The sequence below is a fragment of the Puntigrus tetrazona genome, chromosome 19 (genome assembly GCF_018831695.1).
Source record: "Puntigrus tetrazona isolate hp1 chromosome 19, ASM1883169v1, whole genome shotgun sequence".
Classification (NCBI taxonomy): domain Eukaryota; kingdom Metazoa; phylum Chordata; class Actinopteri; order Cypriniformes; family Cyprinidae; genus Puntigrus; species Puntigrus tetrazona.
Window position 1 is genome coordinate 11039691 of NC_056717.1, and position 17180 is coordinate 11056870.

General features: G+C 38.7%; 1 protein-coding gene across 1 annotated transcript in view; it reads right to left on the reverse strand.

Moving 5' to 3' along the window:
- csmd2 (CUB and Sushi multiple domains 2) overlaps positions 1-17180 on the reverse strand; it is a 241845-nt gene that overhangs the window by 163254 nt on the left and 61411 nt on the right. The window contains 2 exon segments of the mRNA XM_043218014.1: positions 302-509; positions 6758-6952. Coding sequence (XP_043073949.1) covers positions 302-509; positions 6758-6952 — 403 coding nt within the window.

The following is a 17180-nucleotide window of genomic DNA, read 5'->3' on the forward strand; positions in this document are numbered from 1 at the left end:
AACAGTACTCCGGTGCTCCCCAGACAAGGTTTGCGATGGACTGCAACGTTTTTATCCCCTCTATTTGGTCCAAGCTCTGTGCGCATTATGTGCTGAATAATTGAATCAAGCTGTGATTTGGTTCTGTTCCATTGAACAAGTGCTGAGATGTTTCATGACTGCGGTTCTCCTGGCTTCCTTCTCGTAAAACACCTACCCGCTGCCAAAAGCACCACAACAATCGTTCTTGCACCCTAGCGATGAGCGCTTTACTTCGCTTTCCCCAGCGATGCCTGAAAAACCAAACCGTTAGGGCACTCACCACTGAGAGGATCCTTCTGTGCCGGTTATCTCCAGAACATCGTAGTCTTCTTCCAATTGAAAGTCGGAGAAGACCAATGCGATGGTGTCTCCCGGTTCGGCCAGCACAGTCCAGGTGCAGTCCGCGTTGTTGTTGTACTCCTGGGGGTAATTTGGACTGGTGATGACACCGCTTTGACCCCGTAGTGTACCGCCGCAGCCATCGTCCGCTGCAAAGAAGTGACACACGAACACAGACACATTTAACATCTCAAATCAGCTGGAGAAAAAATAGCTGGAAATTGGAGAACGATAAGATGCCGTGACACTCAGTGAGGGTCTTGAGGTTTCGGGCAAGACTCGCAGGCCAGTGATGCAACACATTGTAACATGGGGGTAATTAATTGAGATCTATGTAAAATTCTGTTAATTATTTGTAGTCAAAACCTGTTCTCCTCTTTAAAACTGTGTTAAGGAGACGATTATATAACAAATAGGCACTTAAAGGCTGCTGTGGTAATTGAGCCCCCTGGCTCTCCCGACCTTCCTTAGTGAATCAAATGCAATCTCTCTATTTTTCGCTCTCTTGATGCTCAGTCTTTCTTCCTGACAGCGAGTCCGTGAGGTGAGGAAAAAGAGCCGAGCCAACTGAGGGTGAAGGCGAAGCAACAGACCCACTGTCTTCCCTCCCCCCTGTTTTTTTTTTTCTTCCATGCATCCCTCCCCTGAGAAAAGGAAGAAATCAAAACTTTCTGACGTGGAGAAAAGTTGAGTCTAGATACCTGACCTCCTTTTCAAAAAGACTATTCCCCAACATCATCTAAAGCGGTTTTGTCTCTAGGACGACGTACATAAAATGAATATAAAAATTGTGAAGACAACCATACTGTATCTTAACACATTTTTGTAGTTTATAAGTTGGAAAAACACTTTGTTGGAGAACCTACAGGTAACTGGGGACTAAGATATCCATGGTGAGTTATGGTAGAAATCATACAGAATCTGAGATGTTTAGCTAAGGGTGTCAAGGTTGGGTCATCTCAACAGACCTTAGTCAAGGAAGAGACATATTTAATCTTTGACAGGAATAAATATGAGGCTGTATGAAATAGAAGTGCAGTGTGTTCAGTGGACTGTACTGTTGTTTATCAACATAAAGATTGTTCTGCTGACAAAAGATATTTCCACAAAACTTCCAGTAGACAACAACTCTATGAAACTCTTTAGAAAGTTGACCTTCACACAGTGAAGTCTATCAATCACAGCCTCATTCATTCAGAAAAATTTGAACCGGCATCTATCCCTTATTAAGGTTGATTAAAATTGTCTTCAAAATGTCCAAATGGTCTGAGACTACCATTTATTCATTTATTGGTTGATTTTCTTTTCAGCATAGCAATTATAAACATTATAATGCATGTCAGGTTATTTTATTTGATTATTGATGCAGAAACAGCAGACATTCTGAGAAATCTTTTTTTCTTTCTAAATATAAAAATTTTAATATTTATGAGAAATAAAACAAGAAAGATTCAAACTGTCTGTGTTTGTTAATACATTCTTTCTCACTTTATGGTTAATAATCAGATACATTGAAGGTAAATTTACACTACCATTCAAAAGAGTATCGGGTGAGGTTTTTATTTTGTTTTTTATTTTGTTTTTAATTACATTTTTTTCAAGAAGTCTCTTATGCTCATCAAGGTTGTATTTAAGGTATTTGATCAAAAATGTAAAACAGTAATATTGTGAAAAACTACAATTTAAAGTAACTGATTTATATTTAAATGTATTTTAAAACTCAATTTATTCCTATCTAATATGCTGATTTGCATATTAAACATTTCAATAAACTGTTCAAAGTTGTGCTATTTATTTATTTATTTATTTATTTTTACTCGTTTTTTTGTGAAAACCGCAATACATTTTTTCCTGCATTTTTAATGAACAAAGTTCAAAAGAATTTTTTTTTTGAAACAGAAAAAAAAAACACTGCTATTTTAAACTAATTATTTTAACATGTGGTCTCTTGAACTCCACTGTAAATTTACACGTACAGTAAAAAGACATCCCTGCCCCGTAAAGCCTCCAGTTTGATAGCTACAGAGGAATTCTGAATTATGGGTGCATGCCAAGTGGATATGTTGCCTTCCAGGCAAGTAAAGGAGCAAAAAGCCTCTGTGTGAGCGAGTGAGTGACTCATAATGATAACTAGGAATCTCTCTGGGGTAAAAGATGGGTTGAGGGGAAAAGAGAGTGATGGGAGATTTGTTTAGGAGGCGTTTGAGTTGGCGTTCGTGTGTGTGAGTTCGAGAGGGAGGAAGCAAAGACAATGTGAGAAAAAAAAGTGAGTCATCACACCTACCTACCGGGCAAAATTCTCTCTCACCAGCCAAATAAACAAACTCTATGTCAGAGCGAGTGCAGTGTGCGCGTATATGCCTCACACAGGTGAAGGAGCTTGCTTGTCACTGATGGGTGATGAGTTCTTCTCTGACAGGCCAGCATGGGATTCATTAGCGGTGACTGGCTAATCGCATGATTTCTTTTCTGTGAGTGGAAAACGGCGGGAGGACCTGGGCCCTGTCAGTCTTCCGTCAGATCCGTCACTCTTACATTTCCCCGGAGAGACACAGAGCATATGTGAGGAGCAGCCTCTGAGAGTTCTAGAACAGAGGGATGGAGAGAGGGGAGGGAGGAAAAAAAAAAAAAGCGCAACAGAGGCAGGGGAGGGAGGGCTCGGAGAGAGGACCGGCTATTGGTATTCCAGCCGAGAGTTTCCTTCACACTTCAGTAGAACACGCCGATCACTGGCCTCAGCTCTGCTTCTCAGTTTGGTCGTTTGATCTTGTAGAGACTTTGTGACTTCATGTCTAAACTGCTAATATTTATAAAAGGCTTTGTGAAAAATTGTTTACTATTTGCAAAAGCCTAAAAACGAGATTAACAGTTCACGAAGAAGATGCTTGTGCTTACAAGTGCTGGCTTTAAATATATGCCAGGAACACATGACCAGTCACGATTCATTATGCATTATGGATATCAGAATGATAACTTATCGCAATTCACTACACATACAATACTGTTAAAAAGTTTGGAGCCAGCGTGAGTTATTTATTTTTATTTTTTTATTAAATTGATCAAAAGTGACAGTAAAGACGCTTAGAATGTCACAAAAGATTACTATTTCAAAGAAATGCTATTCTTTTGAACTTTCTATTTATAAAGGATCCTAATAAAACCACAAAAATATTAAGCATCACAACTGCTTTCATAATTGATAATAACAAGAAACACTTTTTGAGCACAAAATCAGCATATCCCTGAAGGATGGCAGTGAAGGCTGGAGTAATGAAAAATTTGCTTTACAATCACACATATGTATATTTAACAACATTTTAAAACATCCAAATAGAAATCTCCCGTAATATTTTTTTTGTTTTTCTTTCTTGTTTTCACAGCTGTCAACTTAAGAAAGTTCTTAAAAGAAAAACAAATACAAATATGAACCACTCCAAACTTTTGACTGGTAATGTATATTTATAGCACTGCACTTTTATAGTATTTAGATTGTATTACTTTGTACTATACTATACAATTTATATTTCTTTTTTCTTTTGCTATTGGTGCAATTAGATACGCAAAAAAACATATTCTGTTAATTCCCTATCATTACCATAGAAGTATATCCAAATGTGGAAATTGTTCATTACTGAGTATTATCATCAAGAGACCAGCCTAAACTGTTGGTTTTAGCCCAGCAAAGACATTTTTTGTGCATGGCACATGAAGTACAAATGTACAATACTATAGTAAACAACAGTAAGAACTTATTATCAAAGCACTGAGTATCAAAGCACCCATTTCTGCACCATTTCCTCACAACTACACTGTGACACAATTTTTTGTTCATATCAATCTGTTTTCTTAATAAGCTCAAGCAGACCTTTGAACTGCCCAAAGGAAGTCTCTTTAATGTCAAAGCGACTTGTTCAACTGTCTTGGATAAATGGATGATGTGTGATGCATAAAGATCTAAGCCCCTACAAAAGATGGTCTGCTTGTGTTTCATGTCTCTTCATACTGCCTTCCTCGGGCTCTGCGGCTGCCATGGTAACACAGCAGAGAGTGGTGTGCAGCAGCACCCTGAGACCCGAGAGCCAGCACTGATAGAGAAGAACAACGGGGAAAAGAAAAGGATTTTGGAGGAACAACAGTTCGTGAGATTTCAACTTCACGCTTTTCTCTTATATTCCTTTTGGAAGGAGCATCCTGTTCAGTGTTCCACAGAGGAGGGTGGCATGCCAGCAGCCCGCCATTTTAACGTTTTGAATGCGGAAAACCGAATCTATTCCCACGGTGGGAATGTGAATGAGGGGGTTGAGAAGGCTGTGAGGATACAGAGCATGAGGAGATGCTTAGACACAAAGATCTGAACATACAGTATTATGCTCATCTGGGAAACTATTTATTAATGTAGGCTTATTAGATCAAATATTTATAATGTGCTCTAAAGGAAGTGGTAAATAAGGCATACTGGATGCTGTGAAGAGGCCTGGAAAATAAGCAGAAATGAGGACAGTGAAGCAAGATGGCTCCTGGAGCCTTACTGACACCGTGCGACTCCTTTAAGGGAAATGACCCAACCTCCTGCCACCTTCTGGCCACCCATAATCAGAGCCGGAGACTAGGCTGTCTGCTACCACAGCCTCCGAGTCGCTGTTTTCTCTACTTGTGTACAGAGCAGAACAGACTTTGGTGTCAGTCGCATGGTTAATTAATTGGAAAACCATTCAAATTGAAGAGAGATAAAGCATGAAGGATGAAAGAGGATACAAAAGTAGTTAAAATTTCAGTACGGTGATCTGATGTTTAAGGTTACTTCCCTTCTGACTTCCTCTATAAATAGAAAAAGATAGCATTTACAATTTAAAAGATAACATTTCAAATTATAGCATATTAGCTGTAATCTAAAAGATAACATTTCAAACTAATTGTAGCATATTTAATGCAAGCAATAAAGTTTTAGGTCTGGTTTCACAAAAGTGGCTTAGATTATGCTAAGGATAGGCCATAGTTCAATTAGGAAATGCATGTTGTTTTTATAAACAATGTTTAAAAAAATAACGGTTGCCACAAAACAACACTAAATTTAAATTACGTTGAAGTCTAAAGGTTGATAAACACTCTTGCGTCAAACCTACAGCATAGACTCACATGCACTTCAAATCTATGCGGACCACAATCACAATGATTGGTCTGCTAGAAAATAAAGTGAAAACAAAGCAGCAAGCCAAACAATTCAAGCTGCAACAGAAGTTGCCACCATCATTGCCGATATTACTCCAGTAACATACAAAATGAGCTGCTTCTTCATTGGCTTTTGCCTTGATATTGTAGTTTACACCAGCAACACTCCTGTGAACAATTGTCTTTTTTTTAAATAGAAAGTTTGTTTAAAAATAAAATACTAAATGCATCATCCCTGCTGTGCCCTACCCCATGCTGGCTAAGAACCACCAGATTAAGTGTACCAAGAACTGCAGTATGATGCAAATGTCTCTCCTGTAATATTTTACAGAAATACTTTATTGTTAAAGTTAAGAAGGAATGAACAGCTGGAAACATATGGTTGGATCAAGACTTTGTTAATCTATGAACTGCTAACACCTGGCATAAGATAGTGGAGTGATGCGATAGAAAAATAGATAAAAACTGTGCAATGAAAAAAATATCACGAGGGGGAGAAGGACGCCAGTGAAGGATAGTGGAGCTTCAACATTGGCAAGTAGGGGTCTTCTTCTGGCATTGCGTGCCTGAGCATGTGTGTCTTTACGTGGGCTTCCTGTCCCCCAGCCCGGGCACAGATGGCCCTGGTTCATACTGGCCTGCGAGAACACACTCACACCCGATCTGGAGACCACAGCTTCTGTGCATTGCACTCGCATATGTCTAATACATTATACATGCTATTATCTGTGGAGCACGATTTCATTGTTTTATTAACTGCTAGACCTGTGTATGTTTTCATGAGACTGTCATGAATATGCGAATATGCCCATGTACAGTTCGTTTATGCATATTTATGGGCCTTTGTGTATAACAGAGTTGACGTAAAATGTAAGCACGTGATGTCAATGGGGGCTCAACATTGTGTTAATATTTGGCCTCGAACTGTCAGAATGTTTTCAGTGTATCATGACCCAGAGCATTTAGATATTCCTTTTCCCCAGGCAACAGCTACCACGTGACCCCGCTGTCTCACACAACACGTTCATGCGGCTTTCACACGTCGGCAGGTATCACCTCGGGGGGTCTCTACTGCGTCTCATCCAGGAAAAAGTAGAACTGTGCAGCCAACCTGCTACTAAACGCTGGGATGTCTGTCAGCCCTGATAAAGACGCTTGGTAACCTTTTCTCAAGTCTCTCTTGAGGAGGTCCAATCCCACCTGGCCCATTTGGAGCCCCCGGACTCACCTCGGCAGTACGGCAGGGGGAAGTCCCAGGCAGCGGTGCCGGAGGAAGTGGCCAGGCAGGAGAGCACAGTGTGGCCCTCCAGCACATAACCCTGGTTGCAGCTGTAGCGGATCTTATCCCCGATGTTGAAAGTAGAGCCCTGCTGCATGCCGTTCAGCAGCTGGCCTGGATTCCCACAGGTGTAGCTTGGAAGGGCTGGAATGGGACAGAAACAAAAGGCGTTAACTATAAAGCTTTTAACTGTGAGAGTAATAATGCATAGAGATTTTTAATGTACAAGGTATGGGCAATAAATCGATAACGATAATTCAAACAGCAGGGCAGACGTGACAGCGTTGCTATACGAAACCCGTTCGTTTCGAGGACTTGTGGCGCGCGTAATTTGTGTACGCATTCCTTACTAGCTGATGAGTCTCGCAACCACTGAACAGCACTGTGAGATCCAGTGTGAAGCTCTTGAATTCAGCAAGGACAACAAATAACCGTTTATAGCCAGATGATACAGCGCTGACAGGAGAAACAATGTTTGCAACGATAGAAAACTTTTTAATTTACAAATCGCTGTGATTTCCCATAGATTTACTACAGTCACAATAACTGCACCATGGTATAATCCGAAAATGTGGGTAATCGTGTGCCCAGTGCTTAAAATCTAAAGTGAAATAAACTGCAAACTATACATATAGGGTTCCTATTTGCAGTAATAGCCTGGAATTATATATCTATAATGCAACTTCATAATTACACATAAAGTAACAGCATTGCTGATTTGCATAGACTACAATATTCAACCCATTTACAGTACTTAAACCCATCACGACTCATTCCGACCCACAACTGAATAAACTGTCACGATTTAACACATTATGCACATGGTAAATGCATGAAGGACGTTATGACAACACAAGTCTAAGGCAAGTCAGTTTACCAGGAAAACTGAACAATTAGAATTTGTTCTTTTTCTCATAAAGCTTAATGAAATACAGACAGACATGCAAGTAGAATGACCAATACCAATACCAGCAGCTGGTTGTCTACCGATCTGTTTTGATTGGCAATGCCATGTTAATGCAATTCAGTTTGTGCGTACAGATATATAAAATACCCACACTGGAAGATAAGCTCTTCTAATGGCAATGACCTGTTAGCAGGAATAGTACGCAGCACAATAGTACGTCTTAGTAGTGATTGCTATGGAAAAACAGCCAGAGAGAGAGAGAGAGAGAGAGAGAGATGGGCTGACTGCTGATTACATCAGCGCTGATTAGGAGAGCAGTTTCGTCACTGCACATGTGAGACCATGTGAGAACACATCGTTTGACACGCACACACACATATTTATTAGCATGCACATTAATGAACAGTTGCGCAGGTGTGAGAAACATACTCTTGAGATTGTGTGATTTTAACCAGGACTGAGTTGAGTGCTCCCTTAACCGTTAATTAATTTGATTGAACGAGTGGCATGAGTATGAGCCAGAATGCTAACTAGATTCTGCTATCGTTGGTCCAGCAGAATAACCCAAAAGAAGAAAAACCATCTACTTTCTCATTCTGATTTTGCATATACATAAATCATAAATGCATAACGGATCTGTTTCTTAAACAGAAATCCCTACTGGCCTTGGGAGACTTTAAGTATTCCGTGCAGCCTCTGGATGTTCCCTCATACGTCGTTCTCCCTGTGGCCCCGCTGCATTTGTCATCTCCAGTCTATAACTCACAGGACTGACTGTACCACCCTTGCAGTATGACTGCTTTAACCATTTTAAGGGTCGCTATATCCTGCCCGAGTGCTGAAACGGCAAGAGATGCTTTTCGCGTTATGTCTGCATCTATGACCCTCCTTCTATTTCTTCTTCTCTGTCTCCATTTACACTGAACAAGAGAGAGAGAAAGGAGAGTGTTGAACAAAAGAATAAACACTGTTCATGTAGGCTGGTGAAGAACAGTATTCGGTTCAGATTTTTCCTTTTGTTTTTCCCACATTTCCTAAGTTTCACTTGAGAACTACTATCATGGTTACAACGAAGTCTACTGCACTACATAACTCATTCTAGTTAGAGTCAAACAGGTAAAAATCATCGGAAAAATATTTCAAGCAAGCAGTTGCAGATACATTGTGTATAGTTAACAAGCTACATCATGATAAATTCCACCTACACTGTAAAAAAAAGTTTCAACTTAAAATAACTTAAAATAACCGCTGCCTGAAAATAATAACTCTCACCTATGTTGTATACTTTGGCTGGCCACAAAGAACTTGACCCCGTCCACAAACACGTAATTTTATTGATTTCTGCTGTACACAGTAGACCAATCACAGCAGACCATGCCATTGCATCTGGCCAATCAGAGCAGAGTAGGTTCACCAATAAGGAGGTGTTTAGAGACTGAATCTTAGAACTGCTTCGAATTAACCGTTTTAGAATCGCTGAAAAAGGAGTGGGTACTAAATGCATATTTTGAGTACACAAAAAAATTGTTATCTTGCATGCATAAATATGTATTGTAGGAGACATAAAAAACAATATAATGAGCCTTAAAAATATAAGCACTTTAAACTTGTGTGCAAAACTGGAATATTGCATAAAATATTTGCAAATAAAGCACCGTTTCCATCCAATGGGTCAAAATTACAAGAAGCCACTGGATATAATAATTTTTATAGGCTATATGATAACTTACTTGCATCTCAAAGTGAGCAGACAAAAACAAATACAGTCATTGCTTTAGGAGGCAGGCGCAAGCTGTCTATCTTTCAAATAAATGCAGCCTTATTGAGAATCTAGGAGAGACTTTTTTCAAATATAAAAAACAATTTCACTTCAAACTTATGAATGATAACGCAAGCGTGAAAAATTGTACATGCACAAGTAATACATATTACTGTGACATACCTTTTACTAGAAATATCTATAGTAGAATTTTGGTCATTTTAATATAAAAAAATATGTCTAAATATCCAACGGCACTAACCTATCAAACTTTGCTAAATCCAATGTTTATAACTTTCTCAAAAGTTCTCAGTACAGCAACCCAATAAATCTGTGTCTGCGGTCAAGAGACAGGTATAAATGAAACAGCAAGGTCAAGAAATTAAGTTTGCATGTGTTCACAACGATCGTGACACTCATATACTGCTTAGCATGCAATATTTCCACAGCAGATTCAAGAGATCTGATTTTATGCTGATGAGGATTGATTTGTTTTACCAGCAAAAAAATAACTGAAGCAGCAACAGGCGTAAATAAGTGATTTGCAACAGCAAGAGAGCAACAGCACATACAAATCACTAATGGAAACATATAGTTACTTAGAAAGCACTGTCTTTCTGTGACTTTAACTCGCACGTATAGGTTATATTATGAAAGTTGCTCGTCCAGACACATAAAAATGAATATGACAGCTCTGGCGCAATCCGCTCTGACACGCCTACCACTCTCCACAGTCTATACTTTAAAAGTGACATTGTGAAATTGATCCCAACACACTAGCACATTAGCTCAATAAGCAGTTTCTGCTTTGTTGAGCAACGATTCAATCAATGCCTTTCTGTGCGTGCACAATTACCAGGCAACTGCAGTGAACACTCATCACCCCCCTGCACACAACAGGCAAGGCATGCAATCTTTTGCAAATCCCACAATTCCTTCTACATAGGAGAAGAGTATTAGCGGCTTCCCACTAAAGCGTGATGACAACCATACATGAGTTCCAGACGAAAGGAGAATGTTGAGCAGTGCATGAAAAAAATTGTCCCCTGGTCTTTCTAAGGGACGTTTAAGAAAAAAAAAAAATGGTACAATTTATCTAAGAAAGAAGACATTACGAAACAGCATATTTTTGTGAGACATAAAGGTATTTTTGTTTATGCCCCAGAGTAATAGCTGTTAAAATTAAGCATCAAAATGCAATTTTGTTCAGACGCTTATATAAATAGACCCAACAGTGGAACTTTTTAAAGACAGTTTAATAATTCTTCAGTTGAGGATAAACCTACAGGGATTACATGCTCTTTTGGCCTATAACAATCACCAAAAAAAGATATATTTAAGAGATAAAATGGGTTATTTACTGGAGACCTGCCAAAAATCTTGTGGTGGCTAAGCTCAAAATAACTTCAATAATAAATAACTAATTAAATTCAAGTAAAATGTCTACTTTTATTTTTCAGAATATATTGGATAAATACATTTTGATTTGATTTTGATTTGGCCATTAAACCAATATGCATATAAAATATCAAGTTTAAAAACAAATAAATAAATAAAACAAACTTGCCATGCTCAATTTATAATAAAGTAAATTAATTAATTAATTATTATTTATTTTTTTAAATCAATAAATGCAATATAATACTAGTATATTACATATTAAAGTGATTCTTACTCTCGGTCCTCGCGACCCCCTGCTCTGCGCAGTTTGTATGTTTCTCTTACTGCTTCAGGGGTTTGTTCCTTTCGACCATAAGTGCTCTGTGAAGCAGACATCACAGGAAAATCTGCCATTATTAAGTTCAAAAGATGTTCCATTCAAAGGGTATCAAATTGCGCAAGACGTGCAAATTTCATGATTATGGTAAAAAAAAAACCTTTACGCTTCTGTAGCAAGTTTTGTCTGTGTGAAGTCCCCGCAGACAGTGGTGTAGTGGAAAATCTGTTTTTAAGAGGAGTAAACATCAGCCGATATCCCATGTGCAGGGGGTAGAGACCAGCGAACACTACGTAGGGAACATGTAAATCGTTACACAGTACATTAATGGAGCTCTCTTCTAATGAGCTGATGATTTGAATCAGGTGTGTTAAACAAGTATGACCACCACTGTTATCTTATGTTATTTATATGTTTGTTATGCTATGTTACATATTACAGGGCTGTTGAATGCTTGAATCTGATTGGCTGATGAAAGTTCTAACAATTATTTTCAAGGCTTTCATGTGCTGCCGAAGTAGTTCCAGGCAGGTCTTGACCGCTTTAAATGTCCATATCACTTTGTCAAAAGATTTCAGTTATTTCATAGGTCCTTGCATCACCTGAACAATGTCTTGAGGTGTGGTAACCGTAGTTATAAGTGTTTCGGCATTAAATACCGTTCATAATGTTCGACAAGTGTTAAGTCAACAGTAGGTTCTACAGTCAAAAATGTGCTTTGTGTCAGCCATTATGACGACTGAATGAATCGCACTTAATCCCAAGAGGTTTGTGTGAAAGTCAAGAATACTTCAGCTTCAGTGAGTGTTTCTCTCTCTCTCTCTCTCTCTCTCTCTCTCTCTCTCTCTCTCTGTACCCTGAGTCATAAGGGCTCTGGTCTCTTTGTGTTTAATCTGGATCGAGTTCATATCTATTTTTTTAGTAGCTTGAGTCAGCGAAAAAGCAGACACAGAGGTAGGGTGAAGATGAGCTTAATAATGCACAGTTTATGTTCTCAAACCACTGGGGGTTGAAGGTGTCTGTCTCACGTTGAATGGTCAGTAACATTATGTGCTCATAATTGGCTCAACATCTGTCCAGAAGAAACCTGCTTTGATTATTCATTCTGTGTGGTCATTAATTATATATATATATATATATATATATATATATATATATATATATATTTACTTATCTCTGAGCTGGCAACACGTGCCATAAATAGCAGGTTTTCAGAGCCAGTTAATTGGTAGTACGGCCAGCTCACAATCGCATTCGGTTGTGGCACGCACAAGCAAGCAAATGGTATAATCGTGATGACGATAACTGGTTTAGAACAAGAAATAAACTCATAAATTGGAGTGAACCTAGTTTCACCTTCCTAAGAGAGTACACACAAGGCTGTTAGTGACAACCTGTTGCTGCAGCCACTGTAGATGGACAAACCAAAGCCCATGAAATATTAATAAGCACTCCGATATACACCAAAATTCGAGACTGTGTAATCCATTGGGCTCCTTAGAGCTTGTGGAGCAGAATACTTCAAGAACTTGGCCGTCAGAAAGTGACAAGAAAAGTGAAAGAACAAGAGGCATGAAGAGCAGCGTCTCTTCCAGGAGTGAATCTACAATTTCAGCCCTCGGGGGTCACAGCCTCTCACTCAGTATGAGATGTTGTAGTTTGACATTTCTTATTTTAAGTATGTGGGGTGACAAGTTCAAATCTTGGTCGACTGATCATATTTTTAAAGCAATCTGTCAGAAAATGTATATTAGTAACTGGATTTTTTGGCCCTCGTGTTATTTTGTGATATATATGACATTTCAGGGACATGCTTGTTTTTATCTGCTTATGCCTACTGAGGTGAATTATGTAATCAAAACAGTGATATTGTGATTTTTTTTTTTTTGTAACTTAACTTAAAATGCAATTTATCCCTGTAATGACACAATTAGATTTTTTAAAAGCCATTATTCGAGTTTTAAGTATCACATGACCCTTAATACTTAATATCTGTGTGCATTTATTCATTTATTATATTATATTTTTTGCCATAACTTTCTCAAAATAATGCATTGTTGGAGAATTAACTTTTACCAAAGTTAACCAAAGAGCTAACAGAGCCTAAACACTTGAATAAGATTTATTAAAATACAATTTAATTTTGCATTTGTACACAAAAAAATGCCCATTTTAAAATGTATCTGTTAATGTTGCTGCTTGACAGACAACAAAAAGTGACTGCACAGGCTAAAACAATAAATACATTTTATAATAGGAATTATGTGATTGCTGTGTGACTATTATTGTTTGACTGCACATATTTCAGAAGCATTACGAGACTGAAATTATACCAATTTTATATTAACCCATAGAGACAATAATGATGATAAATAAAAAAAAATAAATAAAATCAATTTAGTTCGAAATGTAAGTGTGCTAAAATGATTAAATCGTGTAACTGTCTATGGCCTGTATCCCAAAAACACGGCTTTTGCCATCGGCCCTCTGGGCTTTCAAAAATGTTTATGCAGTGTTTTTGTATCCTTCTTATCTGAATCTTTTCGTGTCTAAGGTTGCAAAAGGCACCTCGCTAGTCCGGGCAGCTTTTTCTTTCTTCAACACCTGCTTCTCAAACGCTCTGAGGGCCAATACGTTTAATCTGGAGGCGTCTTGTCATTCTCGTTCTAAAGAGCTCGACCGCTGAGAAAATTTTCAACCACCTGGGTCTGCTATGGCTGGCGCATTATTAAAAGCCTTTCATACAGCCATGCGCTGTTATATTCAGCGGGACAGAGACCAAGCACCTCTGGCGAAGAAAAACACACCTTGGATGTTTTACTAATTCGGAATTAGCCGATTTATTTGCTTATGCGGTGCGATGAATAAAGCAACTGAGCAAATAACGTGAGCTTGCTTTCCACAGCAACAAACTCCGAGTCAGACCTTCGTCTCATCACGTTGCCACGGCAACAGGCACAGGTCCACCTGGGTGCGGTGGGCCGGTGTCAGCGAGGAAAGAAGGAACGGAGTGTCAGTGAGCTTGTGTTTGCATCTTCTCTCTTTCACACATTAGAGGGACCATCGCTTGTGAGGAAGAGTTTCCGATCGTAGCTCCGGTGTTACCGTTTACACCTCCACTAATCTGCTCTTTCTAAGAACTGGCGGTCTCGCAGGCCGATTCGCACCGCTCACCCACAGACAAAGTAATCCCTGCTGTCTTCTTTCAAAGCTATTTAGCAACAGGCCCATGCACCTTTTTAAAGTTCCATGTGTAATGACGCTACTTACTGGATCCTGCAGTGAGGATAAGGCAATGTACATTTGCATTCAAAAACATGATAGATTAGTATATGCTTTGGTAAACTAAAAGTAAGACACAATTATTTACCAGCTCTTTTTTTAAATGATAATAGGATATTGTGTATATACACTCCCCTCCAAAAGTACTGGGATAGTAAGGCCAATTGCTTTATTTTTGGATTTCAGCACAGCCTTTCAGTTGTTGTCTGTTTTTGGGTGGTTACCCCCTTTGCTCTCCTCTTTAGCAGGTAACAGCCATGCACTATAGGGTTTAATCCTGGAGATTGACTTGACCAGTCTAAAACCATCCTGATGAACTACTTTGTTGTTTTGGCAGTGTGGTTTGGTTCATTAACTTGCTGCATGATGAAGGATCTCACAAAATGTTTGGTTGAATGTTTCTTTACAGTCAAAATATTTCTGTAGACTTCTTAATTCATTTTGCTGCTGCCATCATGTGTTACATCATCAGTGAAGATCAATGAGCCCGTCCCAGAAGAAGCCATTCTAGCCCAAGCCATGACAGTGTTTCACAGATGAATTTGTATGTTTGAGATAATAAGCGGATACTTTCTTTCTCCAAACTTTAACTTTTCCTTCAGTTTGGTAAAGGTTAATATTTGTCTCATCAGTCCATAAAACCCCCGAATATTTGAGGCTTATCTTCGGCAAATTCCAGCCTGGCCTTCCTATTCTTTGTGCCGATGAGTGGTTTTCATCTTCCGGTGTAGACTCTGTACTTGTGATCATGAAGTCTTCTGTGAACAGTAGATTGTGATACCTTCACTCCTGCCCTCTGGAGGTTGTTGCTGATCTCACTTACAGTTGTTTAAGGGTCTTTCCTGACAGCTCTCACAATGTATGTGTCATCAACTGCAGTTGTTTTCCTTGGTTTATCTGTTCAATGTCTGTTACTTAATACACCAGTGGATTCTTTCTTCTTCAGGAAATTCAAGATCTCTCAGGTTTACAATTGCTTGTTTTGCACCCATAGACAGATCTCGGGTTTTCATGTTGCTTACACCTCTTAACTACGAATGCAGTTTGAACAGTCAAAACCCAAACCTGAAACTAAGAGTAATTATTGTTTGAATAATCACTGTAATAGGACACACCTGGGCAACAAAATACACATCACATTAAAAAGGGGTGGGTTCAATCAAAGGGTGCTACCTTCTAAGTTGTGTGTCAGATCCAGATGTAAAAAAGCTGACATGTAAATCTCTTGTCTGATATTCGTCTTTTGATGTCAAACCCAAATGTTGTCAGTCTAGAGCAAAAATAAAGGAATTGGCCTCACTGTGCCAATATATACATATATTTATTTAAATGACATTGGTTGATGCAAGATGCATTTATTTATTTATATTATATTATTTTATTTCATTAATGTATTATTTCTTTATCATTTTGGAGGTTAATGTAAAAAAAAAGCTGTGTGCAAATTCTTCATAGAAATAATAGCACACAAGACTTGCTTTACGAGATCAGTGGAACCTGCATGGATTGTGCCGATGCTGCTAGCAGGAATCCCTGGACGTGACGTCAGTCAGACAGCCTGTCTGCGTGTGTGAGAAAGAGTGCTTGCGTCCTCTCAGAAATCACCCTGCCGTTTGGGAGATTTCCATGTGCATCCCTGTGAAATCAATCCATGCCTAACAGGGATCGAGGAGGCAGATCAGAGCCTCTGTAGCAGCTCCTAAATTACACAAAGCTGCCGGCCTGCCTGAGACCAATGGTAAAGAGAAGATGCAAAGCATGCTCGAAGAATGGTATTAAACAGAGAATCTGACATTTTAAAATGAAAAATGAGGAAGCAGAGAAAGCCACATTGATTACAGTCATACAGTCACATACTGTGATTCTGTAAAATGATTGTGTGAAAAATATTGGAGACGCACTTTATTTTTTCGCTTACTGGCATAAAAATTACATGTATTTTAATGGAATAGTAATGAGTAGGTGTATAAAAAATATTGATCCGATGCATTGCGATTCAATGCATTCTCTCTTCAATGATCAAAATATTTCAGAATCGATTCTGAGCTTGTTTTTTTTTCTCCCGCATATGGCACGTGTGCACGTTCGAGATACGGCGTGATTCATTCATTGCACAGACTTTGCGCTGGGAGACGCGTGCGTGTTGCTTGACAGCGTGTGCTTGAACAATGAATGAAACTTGCGCACTGACAGACTTTCACATGTGCTTTGTTTGTGTTTGTCCCGAATGCACACGCATTTTCGACAAAGTTTATACAAAGTTGATACACAGAGGCAGTTAGGTTTTCAGAGCGGGACAAAACATCTGATATATCGAAGTAGATCAGTGCATTAGTCTGAATGACACCCAATAAAGCTGTCACTGTCTACGATCACATCAGTAATAATCAACCATCAATAATGCTGAGGGGAAAAAAGAAAAACTCAAAAACCCAACTATTTCCTGTAAACATTCAGATACCTGATCACTTATTTTAAATTATTGTTTTAATAAGTAGCCTGCTTATACAATAAAAAAGTACATTTTGCACACTTTTTAAATTGTATTTAAAAATGTATATAAAATGCAGCCATGTGCAGTACTATTGAAAACTGAGAACATGAAGCATTGTGATATTGAGCTGATAATGATAACTGTAAATAACTTAAATTGAATTGTGAAACCACAACTCACTTCCCTACTTTTAAAATGGCAGAACTGACACAC